This window comes from Urtica dioica, chromosome 1, assembly GCF_054948205.1.
Source record: "Urtica dioica subsp. dioica isolate 48M chromosome 1, U.dioica_male_clone48M_v1_H2, whole genome shotgun sequence".
NCBI lineage: Eukaryota > Viridiplantae > Streptophyta > Magnoliopsida > Rosales > Urticaceae > Urtica > Urtica dioica.
Genome location: NC_142756.1, coordinates 4631213 through 4653118, shown reverse-complemented (window position 1 = coordinate 4653118; position 21906 = coordinate 4631213). Strand labels below are relative to the sequence as shown.

General features: G+C 38.1%; 2 protein-coding genes and 2 long non-coding RNA genes across 12 annotated transcripts; 2 read left to right on the top strand and 2 right to left on the bottom strand.

Annotated features, from left to right (window-relative positions):
• Nucleotides 1-60: 60 nt before the first annotated feature.
• Nucleotides 61-5230, bottom strand: LOC149406608 (uncharacterized). Of its 4 annotated transcripts, XR_016295565.1 has the most exons (8): nucleotides 5075-5230; nucleotides 4449-4587; nucleotides 3942-4006; nucleotides 3158-3443; nucleotides 1827-2008; nucleotides 865-1104; nucleotides 533-594; nucleotides 61-406 (listed from the first exon to the last, which is right to left on the bottom strand). It is a non-coding gene; the product is annotated as an uncharacterized LOC149406608 (long non-coding RNA). The 4 variants fall into 4 exon arrangements; XR_016295566.1 differs by having other exon boundaries at nucleotides 61-594; nucleotides 865-1108; XR_016295564.1 differs by having other exon boundaries at nucleotides 61-594.
• Nucleotides 5231-5258: 28 nt separating this feature from the next.
• Nucleotides 5259-9700, bottom strand: LOC149406607 (uncharacterized). Of its 4 annotated transcripts, none has more exons than XR_016295571.1 (6): nucleotides 9430-9700; nucleotides 7428-9331; nucleotides 7221-7316; nucleotides 5810-7121; nucleotides 5542-5701; nucleotides 5259-5444 (listed from the first exon to the last, which is right to left on the bottom strand). It is a non-coding gene; the product is annotated as an uncharacterized LOC149406607 (long non-coding RNA). The 4 variants fall into 4 exon arrangements; XR_016295569.1 differs by having other exon boundaries at nucleotides 5259-5701; nucleotides 5810-5931; nucleotides 6049-7121; XR_016295570.1 differs by having other exon boundaries at nucleotides 5259-5701; nucleotides 5810-5931; nucleotides 6186-7121.
• A 3997-nt stretch (nucleotides 9701-13697) lies between these two features.
• LOC149406606 (DTW domain-containing protein) lies at nucleotides 13698-16498 on the top strand. The gene is made up of 8 exons (XM_089607749.1): nucleotides 13698-14027; nucleotides 14635-14775; nucleotides 14866-14958; nucleotides 15046-15172; nucleotides 15301-15410; nucleotides 15510-15590; nucleotides 15862-15944; nucleotides 16043-16498. Exons 1-8 carry the CDS (start codon nucleotides 13740-13742, stop codon nucleotides 16260-16262), a joined length of 1143 nt encoding a protein of 380 aa, XP_089463875.1. The 5' UTR covers nucleotides 13698-13739; the 3' UTR covers nucleotides 16263-16498.
• A 2481-nt stretch (nucleotides 16499-18979) lies between these two features.
• PQL3 (PsbQ-like 3) lies at nucleotides 18980-21860 on the top strand. 3 transcript variants are annotated; one of them, XR_016295562.1, is made up of 5 exons: nucleotides 18980-19364; nucleotides 19540-19569; nucleotides 19609-19947; nucleotides 20202-20803; nucleotides 21480-21860. XR_016295562.1 is itself a non-coding variant. In XM_089607738.1 (3 exons), exons 1-3 carry the CDS (start codon nucleotides 19062-19064, stop codon nucleotides 20295-20297), a joined length of 807 nt encoding a protein of 268 aa, XP_089463864.1. In that variant the 5' UTR covers nucleotides 18980-19061; the 3' UTR covers nucleotides 20298-21062. The 3 variants fall into 3 exon arrangements, 1 of the variants encoding a protein (XP_089463864.1); XR_016295561.1 differs by having other exon boundaries at nucleotides 19540-19947; XM_089607738.1 differs by lacking the exon at nucleotides 21480-21860 and having other exon boundaries at nucleotides 19540-19947; nucleotides 20202-21062.
• The last annotated feature ends 46 nt before the right edge of the window (nucleotides 21861-21906 follow it).

Genomic DNA, 21906 nt, shown 5'->3' with positions numbered 1-21906 from the left:
TTTCGCCTTTTCAAATATATATAATGAAGTTACCGTTTAAAAAAAAAATCCTCTCATTCCATTATCTGCTGAGAACTTGTAGGTTGGACACGGTCCTGGTTCTTTGTAGGAGGTAAGACACAGTCCGGCTGTGCTCTCGCACGTCGCTTTTGTAATTAGGCTTAATGCCCCATTAATATAAAGAGTCTCGTTTCAAAAAATAAAAATTATCTGCTGAGAACTTGCAGGTTGGAATACCGTTCTTATGAACCAAGATATCAGGAAAAAACAAAACCAAACAAAAGAAATAAAAGTGGCACGAGTACACGGACCTGCATACACTGATCCTCACCTGTCATGGACTATTCGAAGCCAATGGATCGATTGGTCACGTCCTCTAAAAAGTTTCTCAACTACATTCCAAAGTCTGCAGCTAAAAACTATTTCTTACTACCAATTTCATCTTTACAATATATTCATCATCAAACCCACAACACCATATCCAGATACTAGTGAATCAAACTAAACAAAAAGAATCAAATATATGTTTTACCCAGTTCCTCTGATTCACTGCCGTTCTCAACTAAGTGAATGCCCATCCTCCCATTCCAGATACTAAACGAAAAACATAAAGAATATCAAATATATGTTTACCCGGTTCCTCTGATTCACTGCCGTTCTCAACTAAGTGAATGCCCATCCTCCCATTTCAGATACTAGTGAATCAAACTAAACAAAACAAAAAACATTTTAAATATATGTTTACCCGGTTCCTCTGATTCACTGCCGTTCTCAACTAAGTGAATGCCCATCCTCCCATTTGAGATACTAGTGAATCAAACTAAACAAAACGAAAAACATAAAGAATATCAAATTTGTGTTTACCCGGTTCCTCCGATTCACTGCCGTTCTCAACTAAGTGAATGTCAATCCTCTCATTCCAATATCTGCTGAGAACTTCTCTGACTGTATTGTCAGTCGTTCTCCAATGAGCTGTCATGTGGTCGTGGAAACACAATGAGATGGCCCTACTAATCGGTTATTGATATGTGGTCTGCCGATCGGAGGAGTTTCCCGAGCGAGGAGGTTTGAACCCCTCGTTGATATGGAAAATTCATTTATTGGCTGTCTTTCCACCGTAGACATAATGAAACAAAGGACCGAAAATAAAATCACTACGACATAGTGTCAAACAACAAACAATTTGTAATCAATCGCCACAATGGAGCGGATATCCAGATTTACACTTTCAAAAAATATACTTTTATGGGTAAGAAGTATACCTCAAAGCTTAAACTTGCAATAGAATTATTCCAGAAACAGCCATGTCAAACCCAGCACACCAATTTCATACAAGTTACAATAAAATCACAATTATCTATCAATCACTAGAATGGTATTCATAGAGACAATTACTTGCTTAACACTCACAAACACGATAATAACACTACATGAGATTAAAATCAATACTGAGCTTAAAATAATTGCACAAACCAATGCTTAATTTTACGCTTCAGCCAAAGCTTTTAGAATAATAGAGAACTATAAGTACATGAAAAAAATTTAGCAATTTTGCTTTAATAGATCGATAAAAAGCTAAAATCCATTAAAGGAGAGAAATTATGCACTGCTCTTTATTCTCTGAATTTATTATCCAATTTACATTACTGGCTATATGTTTATTTATAACAAACCACATACAGTTTAAAATAATGCTATAAATCAGGAAAAACATAACATACAAAAAACTAATTCAAATGACTAAGCTGTGTGGTTATACAAAAGCAATGTAATGAGAGTCAATAAGTATTGGAGATTGAAATCGAAAGGAATATGTAGAAACTTACGTTGTCCATTGACTCCAAGAACTGATCATAGTCCTTGTTCTCTCTAACCCATCTCTTGTAACCCTCCATTACTTTGCCACATCTTTCAACACTAGCTAGTTGACCCAAGAACGGTCTCATCCCATGTATGATGATCTTCAGCACTTTTGGGGACAAAGATCCAATCGTTGCTGTAGGAGATTCTTATGTTGCCGAGAAAAATGAAAGAAAATGCAATTAGTAGCACTCCAGAGAAGCAAAAAAGAAAAAGAAAAAAAAAGCCTAGCCAACTATGCATACGAGTGAAGTTAATGTTACATGTGACCACAGTAAAAAAAGAAAAGAAGGATACTATAGCAATCTAACAAACCGAGTGTAAACAGTCAGTGAAATTCTCAAAGACCTTCCCCATATGGTTGTGTGATATAACAACATACAAAACCAAAAAAGAAAATTGTCCAGAAAAATTGAAGAAAATGCAATTCATAGCTAAGCAGAGATGATTTTTTTTAAGGCAAGCCGACTATACACAAGACCATACTGAAAAATAACAAGAACGGAAAGACAATCCAACAAACCGAAATTATACAGACTGTGACATTGTCAAACTATGAGCATTCAAATAGTTGGCAGATAGAGCTGACAAAGAGAAAACAATGCACAACCAGAAAAGGATATTTCCCAACAAATAAAAGAAAATGCAATTAGTACAATTATAATAGTTAAAAATAACGAGAATGCTAAAGCAATCTAACAAACCAATACTATACAATCGGTGACATTCTCAAACTATGAGCATTCAAATTGTTTTGTATAAAGTTGAAGGAAAAAAACAGCCCATTACAGGCTTATAATTATCATGCATCATTATGGTTTTGTATAAAGTTGAAAAAAAACACAGCCCATTACACGCTTATAATTACCATGCACCATCATATATAACTAAATTATATACATACATCATATGATACACTAGAAAATCACAACCACCCAGATATAGCACCCAAACCTCTCGACCAAATCGCAAATAAAGTCATTATGATATGGATTTATTCAATTGCAAAATAAAATTTTCTAAAAAGGATTCTGAACGGCATTACAGAGTCTTGATAATATTAACAAAAACATAATGAGATCGGATGAGTAAAAATAAAGGATACGAGGATATCTTCATAAATATTGGTGCTGGATGAGTAAAAAGGGAATAGTGCATTAAGCAGTCGTCTAAATTCTGAAACACACATGGATAGGTCATTAATTGTCAAATGTTCTAGATGTCACCGACTCTTTTCCATTATGAATAACATTAATAGGAAAATATAGGTAGATACATATACTTACAGGAAACCTACCACGTTGGCTCCCTCGTAATGAATATAATGGGATCTACGTAAAGTTGATTGTTGTGAGTGTAACAATAAATATGGGTATCTTAAGATCATGGCTCCAGTCCATCTTGAGATCATGAACTAATTGATATTTGATATGAGCTGAGCCTGGAAACACCATCTACCAATTTAGTAACACCATTGCTCTTCCACGGTGGTCTATATCTTCACTCGTATTGCCGACCAGACCATGGAGAATCCCAGCTACGACGGTCTCGATTAGACAAACTGATATACTATAAAATTTTGACTGCAAGAAAGTAAAAACATACTATATCACCAGTTTATGGAACCAATACGGCCGATATTTTTGTGTTGTGCTCTATCAACAACAACAATAGTCTTTTGCACCTGCCTTCACAGGAACACAAAAATTCCAGTTCCGGATTTAACCGACACAGAAATTCCATTTCTAGGTCAGAGTCACAATGCTAATGTGGCTGCTAATGTGGCTTCAACATTCTTATCTTGTTAGGCAATTGCTGATGTCGCAGCATTCGCGGGTTGGCTATCTTGCCTTGTGAAAGATCATTGTAAATTCCACAAAATACGATATATAATTCATATATAAACAAATGTGTGTATGTTAAAACACATAAAAGCTTTATAAAAAGGTTTGTTTTTAGATTCAGAATTGGGTAGGTAAAAGACCAGTTATATTTAGTTCCTCTTAAAAAAAAAATCACAATTGACAGTGAATCAGTGATAAATAAGGTTACATAAACAAGTGAACACAAATGTCACATACATTGTAGGTTCCCCAACCAAAGTCCCAGCATTCACGGGTTGGCTATCTTGTCTTGTGAAAGATGACTGTAAATTCCACAGATAACAATATTTAATTAATACATAAACAAATCTTTATATTTTAAAACACATAGGAAAAAAAAAGCTGACCGAGTTTTAGATTCAGAATTGGGCAAGTGTAGACAGAATAAGACCAGTTATATTTTAGCTTCGGTAATAAAAATCACAAATGATATTAAATCAACAAGGTTATATAAACAAGTGAATAACATGTCACAGACACTGTACCCTGGACCTCTTAGGCCGCCAAAATTCAGATTTGAAAGATTATGTCAAGATTTAAAAAATAAACACACATACAAATACTCTTTTTAGAATTTAGATTCTTTCAGACAATATCAAGACTAATAAAATAGAGTGATATATATATATATATATATATATATATATATATATATATGGAGAGAGAGAGAGAGAGAGAGAGAGAGAGAGAGAGAGAGAGAGAGACTTATTGAAGCAACGTAGACTGTAACTCCGTCGCAGATTACTCTACGCCACAAACAGAGAGTGGGAGAGGTAGTCAACTCCACGCGGTTTCTGTTCCAGTCCAGGAGAATGTTGGCTCCATTGCTAAACAGCGCCTTAACCTGTTAATCATAGTTGTCTGTTAGAATTATAAGAACGTATACCTTCTCAGAGTAGTAAAGAAGAAGCTACTAAAACAGTTAAACCTGAATGATATATTTAGTAAATAAAACAAGGGACGGTTCCAGCTTTGTCTGATAAGAAGAAATGACACCACAGTCGTGGGTCAGCTACGACAATGATTCGGGTTTAGAATCCACTATGTGAAACCAACATGTCACAAAAGAAATTAAGACATTAATACTAAAGCAAGAAATAGGAGACCTAAATTCTCTTTCAGGCTTTAAAAATAATACTACAAATACCCATCATGGAATATACGTGAAATTTTCAGTATGATTCTACAATAATTTAGCAATCTTCAACTAGAAAAGAGACTTCAATTTCTTCGTTTGTTCATGGGATAAATATTATTTTAGAAACCCTATAGTAAAAGATGCAACTAAACAAAAAGAAATACATAGTCAAAAAAATAAAAATGTTTTATACCTGGTTTCTCTGATTTACCATTTTTCTCAACTAAACAAAGTAAATGATCCTCCCACATCCCAAATTAATCAGCATTTAAAAAAGGGCTACCAGGTTCAAAATTGTAGTAGTTTCGGGGAAGTAGTTCTTCAATGAGGGAACATGGTGAGAATTATGATGGTGGGTGATGATGGTGATGATGATGATGATGACAATGATGGCTTTGTTAATTTTTTATTGAGATCTGGTCCGTCGATCAGAGGAGGAGTTGCTGGAGCGGGACAGATTTGAACCCCTGGTTGATATCAAAAAGTCACTTATTGGCCGTCTTTGTCGCCTTGTACTCGATTTCATGAAATAAATGACCCAAAAGACAAAATTGTTACTAGATCTATATAGAAATAATTAGCGGTGCAGAGTTGAGAAGACAGTTTGGTAATTCAGATTAAAATGAGTCACTTGGTAACAAAATAAAAATTGGTGATAACCTATTCAAACCTCCTAACTCCTAATCTTCTTCGCTTGTTCTCGCCACAGTGGATCTCACTCTGCACCGGCACACTTGCCCAGAATGATACAAGATGAACAAATGATTCATATGCTTCCGATGAAAGCGTCATAGCTGGCGTCATATGACCAGCTCCTGCGCTGCAGAGCAAAAAGAGAGACAATGTGGACCCAAGTCCGATGGTCATAATAAGGACATTTTAGTAAACAAGAGAGAGTTAGGAAATAGTAAGAAAATAAATAAATTACCGCTCTGATCTCCATGTCTCTGCGATGCTCTATAATAGCCCGCTGCTCGACTGAACGAGCCAGATCTTCCAGTTACGCTTTCAATGCCGACAAACCCAAGAGCGTAACTCGTGAAATGTTAGCTTCATGAAAAGTAATACAAAAGAAAGTATGAGATATAGAACAACGAATAGGCTACGCGATGCTCATACATCTAGATTGAAGAATTAAAAAAAGGCATATTAATGTCCTTTTCCGACCTTTATTGAGCATCAGTTATTAATCAAGTACATGCGCAAAAACCTAAGAACGTTTGTGTTAGGTTATTTGGCACGTGTACTTAAATCAGATATCCAATACAACAGAACCTGGAAAGGGATAATTCATTCGAAGCCACCTGAGCTATATGTGAGACCTTGTTCGTCGTAGTGCTTGGGCCACAATCATAGAGAGCTCTTTTGAAGTTTGCAATACGTGAGAATCATTACAATATCAAATGAAAAAGAAAATGGTTAACAAATCTTTTGCCTAAAATATTCGCAGACTTTGGTTCGCAGAAACTTGCTGTTTGCCAACCAGCTCCAAGGATATTACAAATGAAATCAGATTATAATATAATGATATGTTTAAGCAAAAATCGGAAATACCATTGAGTTATTTATCAAAAATCACAGAGCATGAATTTGTCATTGGTCAGAAACTACAGAGCATGAGTTAAGTTGTTAATCTTTCACATGTGATTAAAAGATATTTTATGTGATGAAACTGACAAGCCTTGTTTACATGAATACTGCAAACAAAATAAAATCTCGCAGACATGGGTATAGTAACAAAATATAAAGGAAGTGAATCATAAGCTCAACTTGTATCATATATAACTTATGCAAAACGCTTAATACTTCAACAGATGACCCATCTCTACTGAGAATGCATGCCTTTTCATCACCCATCTCTAAGAATAAAGTCTGGTCAAAAGAGGATATGTTGAAAAAACAAACATGTGACAATAATATATATATTCTTCAACAGATAGATCCTTCAATAATTCACCAAGTTTTTATCTTTACCATTAATATTTAATGGGAACAACAGCTAGTATGTTACCTCAAGAAATTATGCATATTTTTTCAAGTATCGATAGTCTTACCGAAGTATTCAAATGAGATATACTGACCAGATATATTCTACGTAACAAACAGAAATCTCTGTCGCGGTCGTCGTTCCTGCCAAGAATATCATTCGCGGTAGTCAACTCCACACGGTCGCCATTCCAGCCCACAAAAATGTTGGCTACATTGCTAAACGACGCCTTAAATCGCCATAAATGCTTTACCTGTAAATCACTGTTACTAGTTAGAATTATAAGCCTATATTCCTTAATAGAATAGTAAAGAAGAAGCTGCTAAAACAGTATTTTATAGGCAATAACAACTTTCCCAATCTTCACGAATTCACTCCTTTCTTCCTCGCCACATGCTCCACAACATCGCACCCGCCCAATCACCGCCGCACTAATCTCGAGCGTTTCCTGATAGAAAAGAGAGTACACGTTCTTCATTTGTTCTCAGCATTACCAAAATTTTAAAAACAAAATACAATTATGCTATGCATAGAACCTAAAATACCAAACACAAAGAACCTGTCATGCGGTGGATCCGAAGGATTCAGGTAATAACAGCAACCCAGTCTTCACGAATTCTCTCCTAAACCCGCGGGCATCGGGGAATGTGGGCTTGTCTCCAAAGCGTGTCTCTATCTCCACCCCGCTCTTGCCTGAGCACTGATCTCGGGCTTCTCCACCACCGGAGCCCCAACGGAGGCTCTGATCCACCAGGTGGAACGGGAAGCAGAGACCTGTTGAAGGTGGTGCGACCAAGCCAAAGCTGATGGTTGACCACCGACTCCAGGCTGAGACATAAACAAGTATGAGTATCCCGTTAACCAAGCGTGGTGAACCGGCGAGCTTCTGATCTCTATCTTCACTACGCTCTTGCAGGAGAACCGCTGCACTGATCTCGGGGTTCTCCACCGCCAAAGCCCCAACGGAGGCTCTGATCCACCAGACGGAATGGGAAGCAGAGATCTGTTGAAGGTGGTGCGACCCGGCCAAAGCCGTTGGTCGACCACCGACTCCAGGCTCAAGCATAAACAAGTATGAGTATCCCATTAACCGAACGTGGTGGACCGGCGAGCTTCTCTCGGGGACGGCGTCGGGGAATGAGGGCTTGTCTCCACTGCACTGATCTCGGGCTTCTCAGCCACAACTCCACCAACGGAGAGCCTGATCCACCACCCGGAACGGGAAGCAAAGACCTGTTGACGATGGTGCGACCTGGCCAAAGCCGTTGGTTAACCACCGACTCCAGGCTCAGACATAAACAAGTATGAGTGTCCCGTTGACCGAACTTGGTGGACCGGCGAGCTTCTGATCTCTATCTCTACGGCGCTCAGCCATCGGAGCCCCAACGAAAGCTCTGATCCACCAGCCAGAACGAGAAGCAGAGACCTGTTGAAGGTGGTGCGACCTGGCCAAAGCCATTGGTCAACCACCGACTCCAGGCTCAGGAATAAACAAGTATGAGTATCCCGTTAACCAAACGTGGTGGACCGGCGAGCTTCTATCGGGACGGCGTTGGGGAATGAGGGCTTGTCTCCACTGCACTGATCTCGGACTTCTCAGCCACCACTCCACCAATGGAGGCTCTGATCCACCACCCAGAACGGGAAGCAGAGACCTGTTGAAGGTGGTGCGACCTGGCCAAAGCCGTTGGTCGACCACCGACTCCAGGCTCAGGCATAAACAAGCATGAGTATCCCGTTTACCGAACGTGGCGGACCGGCGAACTTCTGATCTCTATCTTTGCTGTGCTCAGCCACCGGAGCCCCAACGAAAGCTCTGATCCACCAGCCGGAACGGGAAGCAGAGAGCTGTTGAAGGTGGTGCGACCCGGCCAAAGCCGTTGGTCGACCACCGACCCCAGGCTCAGGCATAAACAAGCATGAGTATCCCGTTTACCGAACGTGGCGGACCGGCGAGCTTCTGATCTCTATCTCTGCTGCGCTCAGCCACCGGAGCCCCAACGAAAGCTCTGATCCACCAGCCGGAACGGGAAGCAGAGACCTGTTGAAGGTGGTGCGACCCGGCCAAAGCCGTTGGTCGACCACCGCCTCCAGGCTCAGGCATAAACAAGCATGAGTATCCCGTGTACCGAACATGGTGGACCAGCGAGCTTTTCTCGGGGACGGCGTCGGGAATGAGGGTTTGTCTCCACAGAGTGTCTCTCTCCACCGCGCTCTTGCCGAAGCACTGCTCCGCCACCGGAACCCCAGCGGATGATCTAATTCACCAGTCGGATGGAAAGCAGAAACCTGGTGAGAGTGGTGCGACCTTGCCTACCCGGAAAATCTCGTTGATGGACCACCCACTCCAGACTCAGACAACGGTAGGAGTATCCCATCTGAACATGGCGGCTTCCACTGGGGTCGGCGCTAGCGACAGTGTCGTGGGTGAGCGGCGACAAAACCCTAGTTTTCATTTTAACCCTAAATCGAAGAAGAGATGAAATTCTTTAGAGAAAAGGAGAGAGGAGAACGATGAAATAGAAATCTCTGGGAAAAAAGAAAGAAAAAAAGAGACGTACCATTCCTTTTTAGCCGGAGCACCGCCGCACTGTCCGCCACCGGAGGCTCTGATCCATCAGTCGGACGGGAAGCAGAGACCAGGTTATGGTGGTGCGACCTAGATCGACCACCAAATCCAGGCTCAGACAACGGGAAGAGTATCCCGTAACCGAACATGTAGGACCAGCGAGATTCCGGCGGGGTCGGCGCAGCGATCAGCCGTGTGAAGCCAGCGAGGAGAGACTGGCTGGGAAATCGAGGGGCATCAAAACCCTAGAATTTCTTCAGCGTAGTTTTCATCTGAAAAGTACAACCGAAAAAAATCAAAGATACTTTAGAGAAAAAGGAAATTAAGAGGAACCAGAAACTAGGAGCTGAGGAAAGACAAACAAAGCGTACCATCCCGTGGAGACAACAGCGTAATTGAACAAACCCTAGATCGTCAGAATGGAAGAAGAAAGAGTTTATTTATATGTTCATCGAAGCAGCGCGATCTCTATTTATATGTCCTTTAAACTTGGCGTCCAATTAACGCGCAATGGTTTTTCTTTATTTTATAATTTAATTATTATACGCGGTCACTTGATTGTATTTCGCTAATTGAAGTGCAACGGGAAGTTCCTTGAAAAAAAAAAGTGCAACGGGCAGAAAACCAACAAACTAATCTCCTGCATTTAATGTGGTCTTCCTTTGCATTCAATATGGTCTTCTGTCCTTTCTTGTATTTTACTAGATAATAAAGATAAAATAGGAAATAGTTTTGCTTTAATATGATATATTTTGGTATGAAATTGTACACACTCTGATCACCAGAATTTTTCTTATATGTATAAAAAATCGAAAATACTTGATTATTTTTATATGATCCCAAGACAAAAGTTGATCCCCACTTTCCATATTTTCTTTCCATTGCTTTGAAAAGAGTTCTTTGCTCATTATTTTCGTCTTGTCAACCCGGCTTTGGAGGGACTTTCTGGTCTCCTTCGTCGGAGCCCCGTCGTTAGTGGTGTTTGTGATCTGGGAGCAAGAAATGTTGGATGATCGCGTGGGTGGTATAGCAATTCGGCTCACGGCCAGCTTTGCCGTCCTCCAATACGGCAGAACCTCCTCAACGACATTATCAGGTAGACTAGACGAGGTTAAATAATCGATTTTGAGAAAACTTTTGGACTAACATATTTAAGAGTTCACGGGCATACAGTCATTATAGAATTCACCAGAAGCTTTAATTTATGATTATAATTGATGTCACATATTTATTGGCTAAGGTAATGGACAAAATAATTGAGAAATAAATATAGGCCGTGATGGACCTATTATACTATTTCTCGAAAATCGTTACAAGAATTGTTTGAATAAGTTTGTGCAACGATTCAAGCTAAATTGGCTCGTAATCCAAATCAAGTTGTAGAAATATGATTCTAATGAGCTTTTCATGATGTAGAGCTATGTAAGAAGCCGCTCATGGCCTTAGAAGTTCACGTACTCATATCATATTATTTATAAATTTTTGTTGACTGTTCATGATAGTAAAAAAATGGTTTGTATTGCTTACACTCCTGAGTGTGTAGTTCCCGTTCTAGAGTTTCTTCTATATGGGATTTTAAGCATTTTAGAAATAGACGTTAAGTTTATTAAATGCCCCCTTGATGTAAGCATCATTAGTTGAATTGCGTCACTAATACATGTGTTCGTTAGTGATATTTAACCTCCATTGTTTTCTAGTATGAAGAACACAAAAAAAAATAAAATGTTTTGTATTTAATATTATTCGAGTTTAAGAGACGAGAAAAAAAAAACAGAGTTCTTTACTATTGAAACATATAATAAAAACACCGGTTAATTAAATAAATAAACAACAAACACAAATGATGATTGTGAGTGTAGAGTTTGACCCCTCCTAGCTAATTATTGTTGTTGGGGCGTTAAAGTGTCATGACCCGTTAGCATCATCAGCTCGCCCACGTGCCGCGACCGAATAATTCGAATAATGAAACGACTCACGAGCGTCATCAACTCGCTCACGAGCCAAAAAGGCTAACTCCGAAATAGTATGCAAATATAAATATAAACAACGCGAAAACTTTAATATACAATAAGTAAATATATTACATAATTTAAAGTGTGAAAATCAAGTACCCGTTTACTTGATAAGTAAGAGACTGACAAACGAGTATCGAGTAATAATGCCATTCCTATTTGCCACTACCGGGGCAAATAGGGCTCTCCACGACCTGTTGCTGTGAAAAAGCGGCTCGAGTGGGGAAGCCACCCATGTGACAATTTCCAAGCACGGTATCAACGCCTCAACGGGCCTCAACGGCCAAGCTGTTGTTCGACGTTTCTGCCAGCGAGACTATCTAGCTTGCAACGCGATATCCACTTTGGACCAAATACTCACCATCATTTGTAAACTTCGAGATCAAAGCATCATTTAAGGGGACGTAAGGGCTGAATCTTTCACTCCGACGAGGCCTCTAATTAATGGTATATTTCACTCACCATCTACATTTTTTCATTAACTAACCTTGGCCTCTCGGGAAGATTCAAATGAGTTTTAAGAAAAATAGAGTGAATGCTAATGTCAACAGAATCTCGTCTTCGATTTTTGTTTTCCAATCCCATCGTTTCTTCTAGTGTAGTGCCGAAAAACAATTATTCTCCTTAAAAAACGGGATCAAAATATTCTCCAACTCTATCTCTGAACAAACTATTTTAGAGTTAGCTTGTTCTCAACACGAGATAAATAAAATTAGAGAGAGAGAGAGAGGGAGATTTTTACTCTTCTAAACATCTTTAGACTTGAGGAAAATTAACAAACCTGTAGCTTGAAAATTGGAACAAATTTTTTTAATGTACCCACGGAGATTTTTACGTAAAGGTAAATGGCCACGGGCTGAGAAAACTGCATTAATTAGATTTTTTAAATTAATTTTTTTCCAATAATTTAATAAGGTTATATATTACCAGTTCATCATAATACCAATTCAAACTGCATTAATTTAATTTTTAAATTTTTTTCCAATAATTTAATATTGTTATGAACTTTCTTATTTAAGTATCTATGCACATAATTTTTTCTATGTCAAAACATTTACAATTAGTAAAACGTTTTAAATATAAAAAAACCTTGGTCTTATGAAAATAATTAAAATACTACATTATTAATAATGATTGTTTTGTTCAAAATGTTAATTTGAGAAACCAAAATGACTTTCACGTATTATCTCATTGAGTAGTTACGCTTACGCTATAAAACCAAAAATGTCAAATCATAGCAAACAATTTTGTTTATTAGGTCTAAAAACTTTCTAAAATTATTTGCATTGATTCAAATGGTCGTGGCTGTGTAATATCACAAACAAACGACAACACAAAACTTATGTCCATCAATTTATAAAGTTTTAGGAGTTAACCTAATCTTAAAAAAAAATTCAACATGTTTTCTTTAATACCCAAAATCACCTAAGCTGTCAAATTATTATAAAAATTATACTTTCCCGATTAAAATAGTTTGACCAAGATTATGGTTTAAAAAGCCACAACCTAACCGCCACAAAGGCTCAAAATTAGAGTGAACTTTTCTGCGTATTGCCTCATAACAGAGTAACTTTCAAAACATCCGGTTGAAGCTGTAAATAGAATCTGTGAACGCTGTGACAACATAACCACCTAAAATGACACCAATTAGAGCATGTCGTAATCCCCAAAGCACTTTAATAAGGCAAACAAACTCAACATTAGATATAACTACTGCAGATACCAAGAATCCCTTCAAATCAGCAATGAAAAGTTGACAAATTATTTACATGTAACAGTAGAAACAATACACCATTACAAGCATGTATAGATTATAGACCATCCATGACCTCTAAATTATAGACAAATACATGATCAAGTAACTTGTCAAATACATCCCTTGGTCTATATCACATAATAATTCAGACTGTTTGTTATAAGTAAACACAAACAAGACAATAACTAATAAGTGATATTCAAACTTAGTAGTTATATTATGTGAATTATGTTGCCATGTGTTTATGAGTTATAATAAATATTAATACCTAGACTATTTTTTTAATAAATTGAAATTTTAGCTAAAATTTTAAAAAGAATTAAAAAAAACAATTAGTTGCAACAAATTCTTGTTATTCTTTTGGAAAAAAAAAAATTGCCATTTTTCCTATCCATTATGAAAAAAGGGTGATGTCATTCTCTCCTATAAACGACGACCAAAAAATTCGTGTGTCGTACAGACACACATTAGTAACCGAAATTCAAGGACCAATAGTCCCAAAAAGCGATACCCAAAACCCAACACGTCTAGGCAATGGTAACTTTCTCATTCTCAGCCTCGTCTCTGGCCTCCTTCTGGCGGAGTGAAAACCGCCTCGCCGCCATGGATTTCAATCCCAGAAGAGTTCTTCAGGCACCGTTGGCCAGGTCGGAAGCCATCGAAGACGTAAGGCCTGTCGCCATCACGTTGCAGGAATGGCAGGGTTGGGGGACCCACTCGGCTGTTCCGAGAGCTGTCACGAAAATCGTCGAGGACCTTAGGGTTTTGGAGTCAGACATCGACGCCGAGATGAGCTTCGGTGGCAAAGGCGGAAAACTCCAGGTAATTTCTTATGAGCTCACTGAATTACTCAAATGCAGGTTCGATTGTTGTCAGAAATTGCATAATGATTGGTACTGACGACATATTCGGAATTTTTGTATCATTTGTTTAAAGAAATCTGCGATATAATCTGAATTGAATTGTTCGTTTATGTAACTATTAAGTTTGCTTTCTGTACAGCAAAAAAAAAAAAAATGTAGGGAAAATGATTAAGCCTCTTAGTTGATGAAATGAAGTGCGATATCATAATTAGAAAAAGATTTGATGTTAGCAATGGCAAAGATTAGTACTTGAGGACATATTCGCATTTTTTTGTATCAAAGCTGCGATATAATCTGCACTGAATTGTTTTTTTTTGTAACTATTAAGTTTGCTCTGTCTACTGCCAAAAAAAATTCGCATCTTGTCTTAAACTGGACCTCATTTGAGCGGTTTTCGCTCTGATACAATGGAAGGAAAATAATAAAGCCTCTTAGTTAATGAAATGAAGTGCGATATCTAATTAGACGCTCATAAAAATCATGATCATAGATAGGAGAAATCTGCACATTGTTAGACTGTTTTCTCTGCCATTACTTTTTCTTCACATCTTTCAGCAAATTTTCAGGGTGATTTCAGAATTCTAGAGGACAAGAAACACCGAGCGATGTACGAAGGTCTCGATGGCTCCGAGCAGAAGCTTCAATTCTTTTCTGCTCGTCAAATAGCGTGCCGTTTGCTGGGAAGCCGGGGATACCTTTGCCAAAAGGTATTTTGTATCATAAATACTAAAAAACATGAAAAACCAACACATGTTTTTTTTTTTTTTTCATAACCCGTTTCATCTTTCACTGAGCAGTGTTGGCTTCCTCACGAAGATTGCATGTGCTCAAGCATCGGCGCTTGCAAACTATGGCAGGGAATTAGGTTTTGGGTGTACATGCATCCAAAGGTTTGTTTTTGTGTCTCTTTTTTGCTTCTTTTCGTTGTGGTGTTTTAGACGGGATTTATGGATATATATACGGCTCTATATTGTCAGGATTTCTTACGACAGAACAATACTGGAAAACTGCTTTGGCAATTGTTTGGTGTTGAGGCAGCGAATTTATGCCTGTTTGGCATCGCCGAACACGAGGAGATAATGTGGAATACGTTTAAGCGTGCCGGCATGTCTGTTTAATTTAATTTTTAATTTTTTATTTATTTGGAAACGCTTTGCAGGTTATTGTATTCAATAGGCTAGCGGATAATAGCTGACTTGGATTGTGTTTTTTGTCTTCGGATGATATATTAGGTAAAGGAAAGGTTTGGTGCCTTTATCCGAACAAGAATGAAGAAGTGCATTCGGTTCAGGGTGCTTTAGGGCAAGAATCTACATCAGATTCGAATTTTGAGGAAATTATGGTAAAGTCTGTTTCCTAACGAAATCGTGCATATACATTTTCTGATGGTTATCAAGTTTTAATGTCTATTCTAAAAAAAAAATAAAAAAAAATGATGAAGAATGACGACGATGAAGCTCTGAATTTCATCTTGATCGATGGAACATGGAACAACTCTGCTGCGATGTTCAGACGACTGAAGGTAAAATGTTTTTCTTTGTTCTCGACGCTGCATTTCAGATGAAGCATTCATATATACATAGGATGTAAATCAGAGGGGAGCTAATATGCAAAAAATAATTCAGCGGGGGCTAATTTGTAAATTTTAATGTTTAAAAAAAAAAAAAAAAAACCTGGCAAAAAGAAGAAAAAAAAATAGATATCCGTTTCCAATTCCGAATTTTATCATGCAAAGATTTCAAATTGATGCCGTCTCTGAAAGCTTTTACTAAGATTTTAGTAACTATCTTCAGGATCAAGCAAAGTCAGTTTGGGGAGTTGAAGAAATGCCTTGCATATCTTTGGTCGCGGGCGCTTCTGCGATGCATAAACTACGGTGAGCCCTTGATGGAAATTCAACTCCGTTCCATCACGGCTGTGCCTAATCAAATTTCTGACTACCTCTATTTATTTAATTTATTTATTTTCTGGCAGGCCTCAACCGTCATGGGATCGCACGTGTACGGCAGCAGCGGCGATCGGACTCCTCTCGGAGCTACAAAACGTTCCAAATTATAGCTCCCACGGGTTGGGCGAATCGGCCGAGGCCATCGAGGGCGCTCTGGTCATTTTGCTAGATGCCCTCACGACCCGACGTCTCAGGATGGGGAGGTCCATAACTCGCAAAATGAGGCATCATAGAGACATCATTTAGTTAGTATTGACGACTTTCCGAGATTCTCTTTTTTTTTTTTTTTAGTGGTGACAATAAATTTAGAAAATATTTATTTGACAAAGGTAATAGCCCACACAAAACTAGCCTCTGGAAATGTCATTACGTGACTTTTCCGGCTCTGGGAGTCCCAAGAACAATTTTGCATACTAACAGAGGCTGTATCAAGTCTGATTTTTATGATCTGCATTATAATTTGATGTTCTATTTTTCGTATATGTTTGATTTTATTAAAAGAAGCAAACAAACTTAGAAAATTAACAAAGTTCCTGTAGAAAAGATAGTTTTGTAATGTAGTAGTACAAAATCACGAAATTTTCCTTGGGCATGATCGTTTAAAAACTAAAATGTATACACATGCAAACAATTTTTTTTAGATTGATAATTGTTTAAAAAATGACAAGTTCCTCATCACTTTTCTTAAGGAAATCATCGTAGTTATTCAAAACATAATTGATTTGGAGATTCTAAGACTTAACATAAGGCATATCTAAATTAGTGGAAATTGCATCTTATAACAGTGCAGTTTCAAAACCAATCGCAAGAAGAATGTGTATAAAGTTTTGTTTATTATTTTTTCTAGATGCTTATAAAATGATCCCAAATAATTGTTTTTGAAAAACGACTAGTATTTTGAAAATATTACATTGTAGAAGATATTTTTTGTCCTTAAAAACAAAGGCATTATTAGAAAAGCCTAGTCGCTGCGCTCTCTCCCAAAAAATCAACATTTGAGTTTTTAATTTTTTGGTGTCGGTGTTTGCTTTGAGATACAGAGACTTTGGTCCTCTTGACCAATGCAGGACTCTCGATCTAGGAAATTAATTTTAGGGTTATATAGCTAAATAGCCTCCTAAAAATATACAGTTTTGGATTTAGCCAACATTTGGTTAATTTTGTGTTAATAGCCAGGCGAATTTATTTACATAGTTAAAAATACCAATATATCCTCACAACTGTTCCCGCCCATTCCCCTATCGAAAATAAAATCAATTAAAGCAAATCTTTGGATAATAACTGCCGCGTATTTCAAGGGCCTTCATTACGCTCTGTAATTAATACCAAATATACACGCAATATTCTCTCTCTCATTCAAACACAAATTCAAAAACGAAATCCCAAAAAAAAAAACGATCTCTGGTTTCGTCCAAAAAGTGATCGGCGGGAGGGTGATGAGCGTGGCGGAGAGCCAGTGGGTGAAGGTGTCGCTGCAGAGCGGCGCGGCGGTGGGGAAGGCGGAGGGCAAGAACGCGTTGGAGTTGACGGAGATGGAGATCGACGGCAAGCACTTCTTCTGCGAGTCCAGGGACGTGACTCGGCCTTTCCCCAGCCCCATGCCCGTGGATCGCCCCGATCTGGAGTTCGTGTGGAATCGGTGGTTTTCCATGTCCTTCAGGGCCATTGGACTGCCTCACCACTGCGTCAACCTGTTGCAGGCAAGCCGGAGATTCTTTTTTACTGAAGATTGGTTGGTTGGTTCGACTTTGATTGATTGATTCATACATTCTCTGTGTGTCTGTGTTGTCTCTCAGGCTTCGCTGAGTACCGGCAGTTTGGCGAGCCGCCGCGACACGCAGGTGATCCACATCGATCCCACCACCGGCGCGCTTGGTCTCGATCCCGCCGGCGATTTCGAATATGAGAAGGACGCTGTGGAAGAGGTGACGCGGGGATCGCGGTGGACGGCGACGAAGGCGCGGGTCATTTTGGGGTACGCGGCGGTGGGCGGCGTGGGGCTGCTATGGTTTTTTTTTTTTTTTAATACAGTATGTTCGTGTAAATAGATAGCCTATTTACAGTATGTTCGTGTAAATAGAAATCATATTTACAGTATATTCGTGTAAATACGAAGCTTATTTACAGTATATTCACTGTAAATACAAAGCCTATTTACAGTGTATTCGTGTAAATAAACTGAAAAATTCTGGAAATATTTTGAGCACGAAAATTCTGGAAATTATGACAATTAATGGCTGATTTCCTTCAAAATCTGCTCAAAATTCAAATTTCAAATTTGAAAACTTCCCTATTCGGTTTCAATATTTAATTCGAAATTTTTTAAAAAAAATGCCTAATTAAAATAGCATAAGGACAAAAAGGTAAAACTAATTCAATTAATAAGTTGCCACGTAAGCAAGATGGCTATTTACGGGAAATTAACGAAAGGTTGGCTAAAACCAAATTGCTAATGTTTTAGATGGCTAAACAGCTAATTATTTGTTAATTTTATCTTTTTCTTTCGTCATATTTTTTTTATTATATTTCAATAATTCAGACTTTATATCTTACTTTTGTATCGTCCGATCTTTGATCGGAGTGGTTTTGAATATTTTTTCGTAATAAGATACGATTTTCTTTGGGCGTGGATCTCAGTTGGATAAGACTCCTAAACTCGCAACCTGCAACAGGACCGATGTTTTCGCTCGTGATTCGTGTAACAATTTGATAATGACTGATTATCTACATAGACGGCTAACACACATATTATTCTGTTGTATTTGTGTTTGTTTGTGATTCACTTTTTATGCATAAGTTTTATAATTTTATTTCCGCTATTCTTGTGATCTAAACTTTGACTTTTATCAATTTATAAATTTGAGGAGTCTTTTATAATAATAATAATAATAATAATAATAATAATAATAATAATAATAATAATAATTGTAATAACATAACGGTTTCTTCTCCTCTATAGAGCAAATATTTGCTTGGGTAAGAATTTCAGTTGAGACTTGAGACTCTCGAGAGTGATAGGCAATAGCCAAAACCCAACAACACGCCATGGTCAATTTCTCGTTCTCAATCTCGTCCTTGGCCTTCACTTCCCCAACGTCTTTGGCTTCCTCACGGAGCGATAAAGCCCTCATCGCCATTGATTCCAATCCCAGAAGAGTTCTTCAGAACCCATTCGCTCGGTCTCCCCCGAAAAAAGCCATTGAAGACCAAAGGTCTGTCCAATGTGAGGGTTCGGATACCGAATCGACCGTTCCGAGAGTTGTCAAGAGATTCGTCGAGGACTCGAGAGTTTCTGAGTCAGGCATCGATGGCCAGATAAGTTACGGCGGTAATGATGGAAAACTCCAGGTAAATTCTCGATTCGTTCATGGAGATATTGGATCGTAGTTTTGATTGGCGATTTCAGATTGATTATTGTTAGCTGTGCTAATGATTATTGTTTTCGGAAATGCCTAAGTTTGTGATTGAATGAAGTTTGATATCCATATACGGATGGATAATCGGAGAAATATGTTGATTTCAGGATGATTTTGAAATTCCAGATGAAAAGAAACATCGTGCGTCAACGAACAAAGGCCTCGATGGCTCAAAATCAACAACATTGCCGAAAAGGAAAAGCTTACGGAGAGGAATAATAGCGGTCTCGATAGCGTCGGCGATAATCAAGCCCGCGGAGGCGTTCGACTTTGGGCTAGTGGCTCCGGATCAGACGATGGACGAGGCGGAGAGCGTGATAAGAGAGGACGCGAGTGCTCTGTTGCAAGTGAAGGCTCTGATAGATTCCGAGTCATGGAGCGACGCTCGGAGTTTGGCCAGGAAGAGAGCGGCGTATCTGAAGAGGGACATTTACACTATCATTCAAGGGAAACCGCGGAGTGAGAGGCCTATACTCAGGAAGCTCTACTTCGATCTCTTCATTAATGTTTCCAGGGTAAGCTATCTCAAGTTCAAAGCACATATTTTTACAAGCCTTTTAAATCCTGGACAGTAGATTTTGGTATGAAAAACAGAAAAATTGATGTGGTAGGTATGAATATGGTGAAGAATATTTGAAGGAGATGAGATTTTCTTTTGTATGAAAATACTTGATGGAATACTAATGCGCTTTATTTTCATTATTATCATCTTTATTGCGGATTGAGAATTCAATTGGTTTTTACCATTCTTTTCTTGAAATATATGCAGCTAGATTTCGCTGCCAGAGATGAGGACGGTTCTGTTGTGTTGCAGTGCTACGACAACATCGTAACTGCACTTGCTGACATTTTATCTAGAATTTGATCCATTCATTTATCCCGACTTTGTTCAGTCCTTTTTGTAGGAACTAACTGATAAATGCTTCATCACTCCCTCTCTACCGAAAATTGTTACCACAAGTTACATCATTTTGCTATTTCCAATGTAAATGGAAACTACAAAACTTTTATCCATAGGCTTCACAAATTGTTCTTTTTAATGCTTAGGTTTTTGTTTCATGGTTAATACAAAGTGGATAGAGAGAGAGAGAGAGAGAGAGTGAAAAAAATATATATTGAAAAGAAAAGAAAAGGAAAGAGAAAAGACCGTAGACTGTCGTTTGCCTTCATTCTCATGCTTGGGAGGTTTGGTTTTGTGGTAATGAGATGAGAATGTAATGGAAAGCAATGCAATAATTATACTTGTCCAGAGAGAAGACCCTAGAGGCGTTTTTGTTTTGTTTTCTCATGAGGGTCTTGATGGCACTGAGCATAAGGCGGTTCTTCATCAGCTCGTCAAATCAACATCCATTTTCTGGCCAGCAGTCAAAAGTAAGTAATTCTAAAAAATCACACATGTATGTTTCAGTCTCCGTTTTATTCTTTCTTTATCAGTGGTCGTGTTTTGCTCTTAAGAATAGCGGCTAAATTAGATGGCAGTTTTTTGGTCTTGAGGCAGAGAATTCATTCCTCTTTGACATTGCCGAACATGAGGTGGTAATGTGGAATGTGTTTGAGCAAAGCCGGTATTACTGTTCACGCATTTTCCTTGAATTTATATATATTTTTTTTGGGGGTTACTTGTCGACATGAAGTGATTAGATATGTTGTCTCAGAATTCACTTGATGACATTTTAGATTTGAAAAGGAAAAAAGTAGATGGAACTAGTGCCACTCGGTTCTTGAATTGAGTGAGAATCGTGTTCATGTGGCTGTGAGATAAAGGAGTCAAAGACTGTGAGAATCATGGTCAAGATTGATCATTTAACCATATTTTCTTGCACTGAGTGTGTTCTGGTTATTGACTGTTCTTGAATTCAACATGTATTTTCCTATAATTAGTTTGCTGAAGTTAGAGCCTACAGAAGGGGTTTTTTCAATGTAGATTGAGGAGACATCAACAATCTTTTTCTATGACTAATACAACAAGCAATCAACATAAGAAGTTTCCTTTTCTTTTTTCTTTTTTGTTAGCTCGTTTTTTTTATAGGCCGTCCTTGAATGGCAGGTGTACGGTGGCAGCGGTGATAGGTCTGTGACTCGGTAGTGACAAGGTGATTTTTCACGGAACTAGCTTACGAAATTTCATTCATGAAATTACCACTTAATTTTCTAGCTCCTTATAAAATACAATGCTAAACATATGTATTAACAATGTTGAATCAACAGAAGTACCGACGAGGTGTGATCTGCACCACATATTTTATTTTTATTTTTCGGACACATGTAATTCTCAGGGTACAAGCCTACTTGTAATTTAACAACTTTTACATTTTACAGGTGTTTGCTAAAAGGTTTTTATTGTACTATGCTATGATTATATTTTGGCAACATGGTCTTTTGTGATTATCTTTGAACAAATCCTAATTCTAGGATTAGTGGCGTTTATACATATTTAAGATGTGTATAATATTAAATTTTAATTTTTTTTTTTT

What these genes read in the sequence shown, in the direction of transcription:
- LOC149406606 (XM_089607749.1), top strand. Translation starts at nt 13,740, where the DNA reads ATGGTAACTTTCTCATTCTCAGCCTCGTCTCTGGCCTCCTTCTGGCGG. An exon ending in GCAAAGGCGGAAAACTCCAG is followed by an intron (nt 14,028 to 14,634) that starts GTAATTTCTTAT and finishes GCAAATTTTCAG; the next exon opens with GGTGATTTCAGAATTCTAGA. An exon ending in TCTGCGATGCATAAACTACG is followed by an intron (nt 15,945 to 16,042) that starts GTGAGCCCTTGA and finishes ATTTTCTGGCAG; the next exon opens with GCCTCAACCGTCATGGGATC.
- PQL3 (XM_089607738.1), top strand. Translation starts at nt 19,062, where the DNA reads ATGGTCAATTTCTCGTTCTCAATCTCGTCCTTGGCCTTCACTTCCCCA. An exon ending in GTAATGATGGAAAACTCCAG is followed by an intron (nt 19,365 to 19,539) that starts GTAAATTCTCGA and finishes TGTTGATTTCAG; the next exon opens with GATGATTTTGAAATTCCAGA. An exon ending in TCTTCATTAATGTTTCCAGG is followed by an intron (nt 19,948 to 20,201) that starts GTAAGCTATCTC and finishes AAATATATGCAG; the next exon opens with CTAGATTTCGCTGCCAGAGA.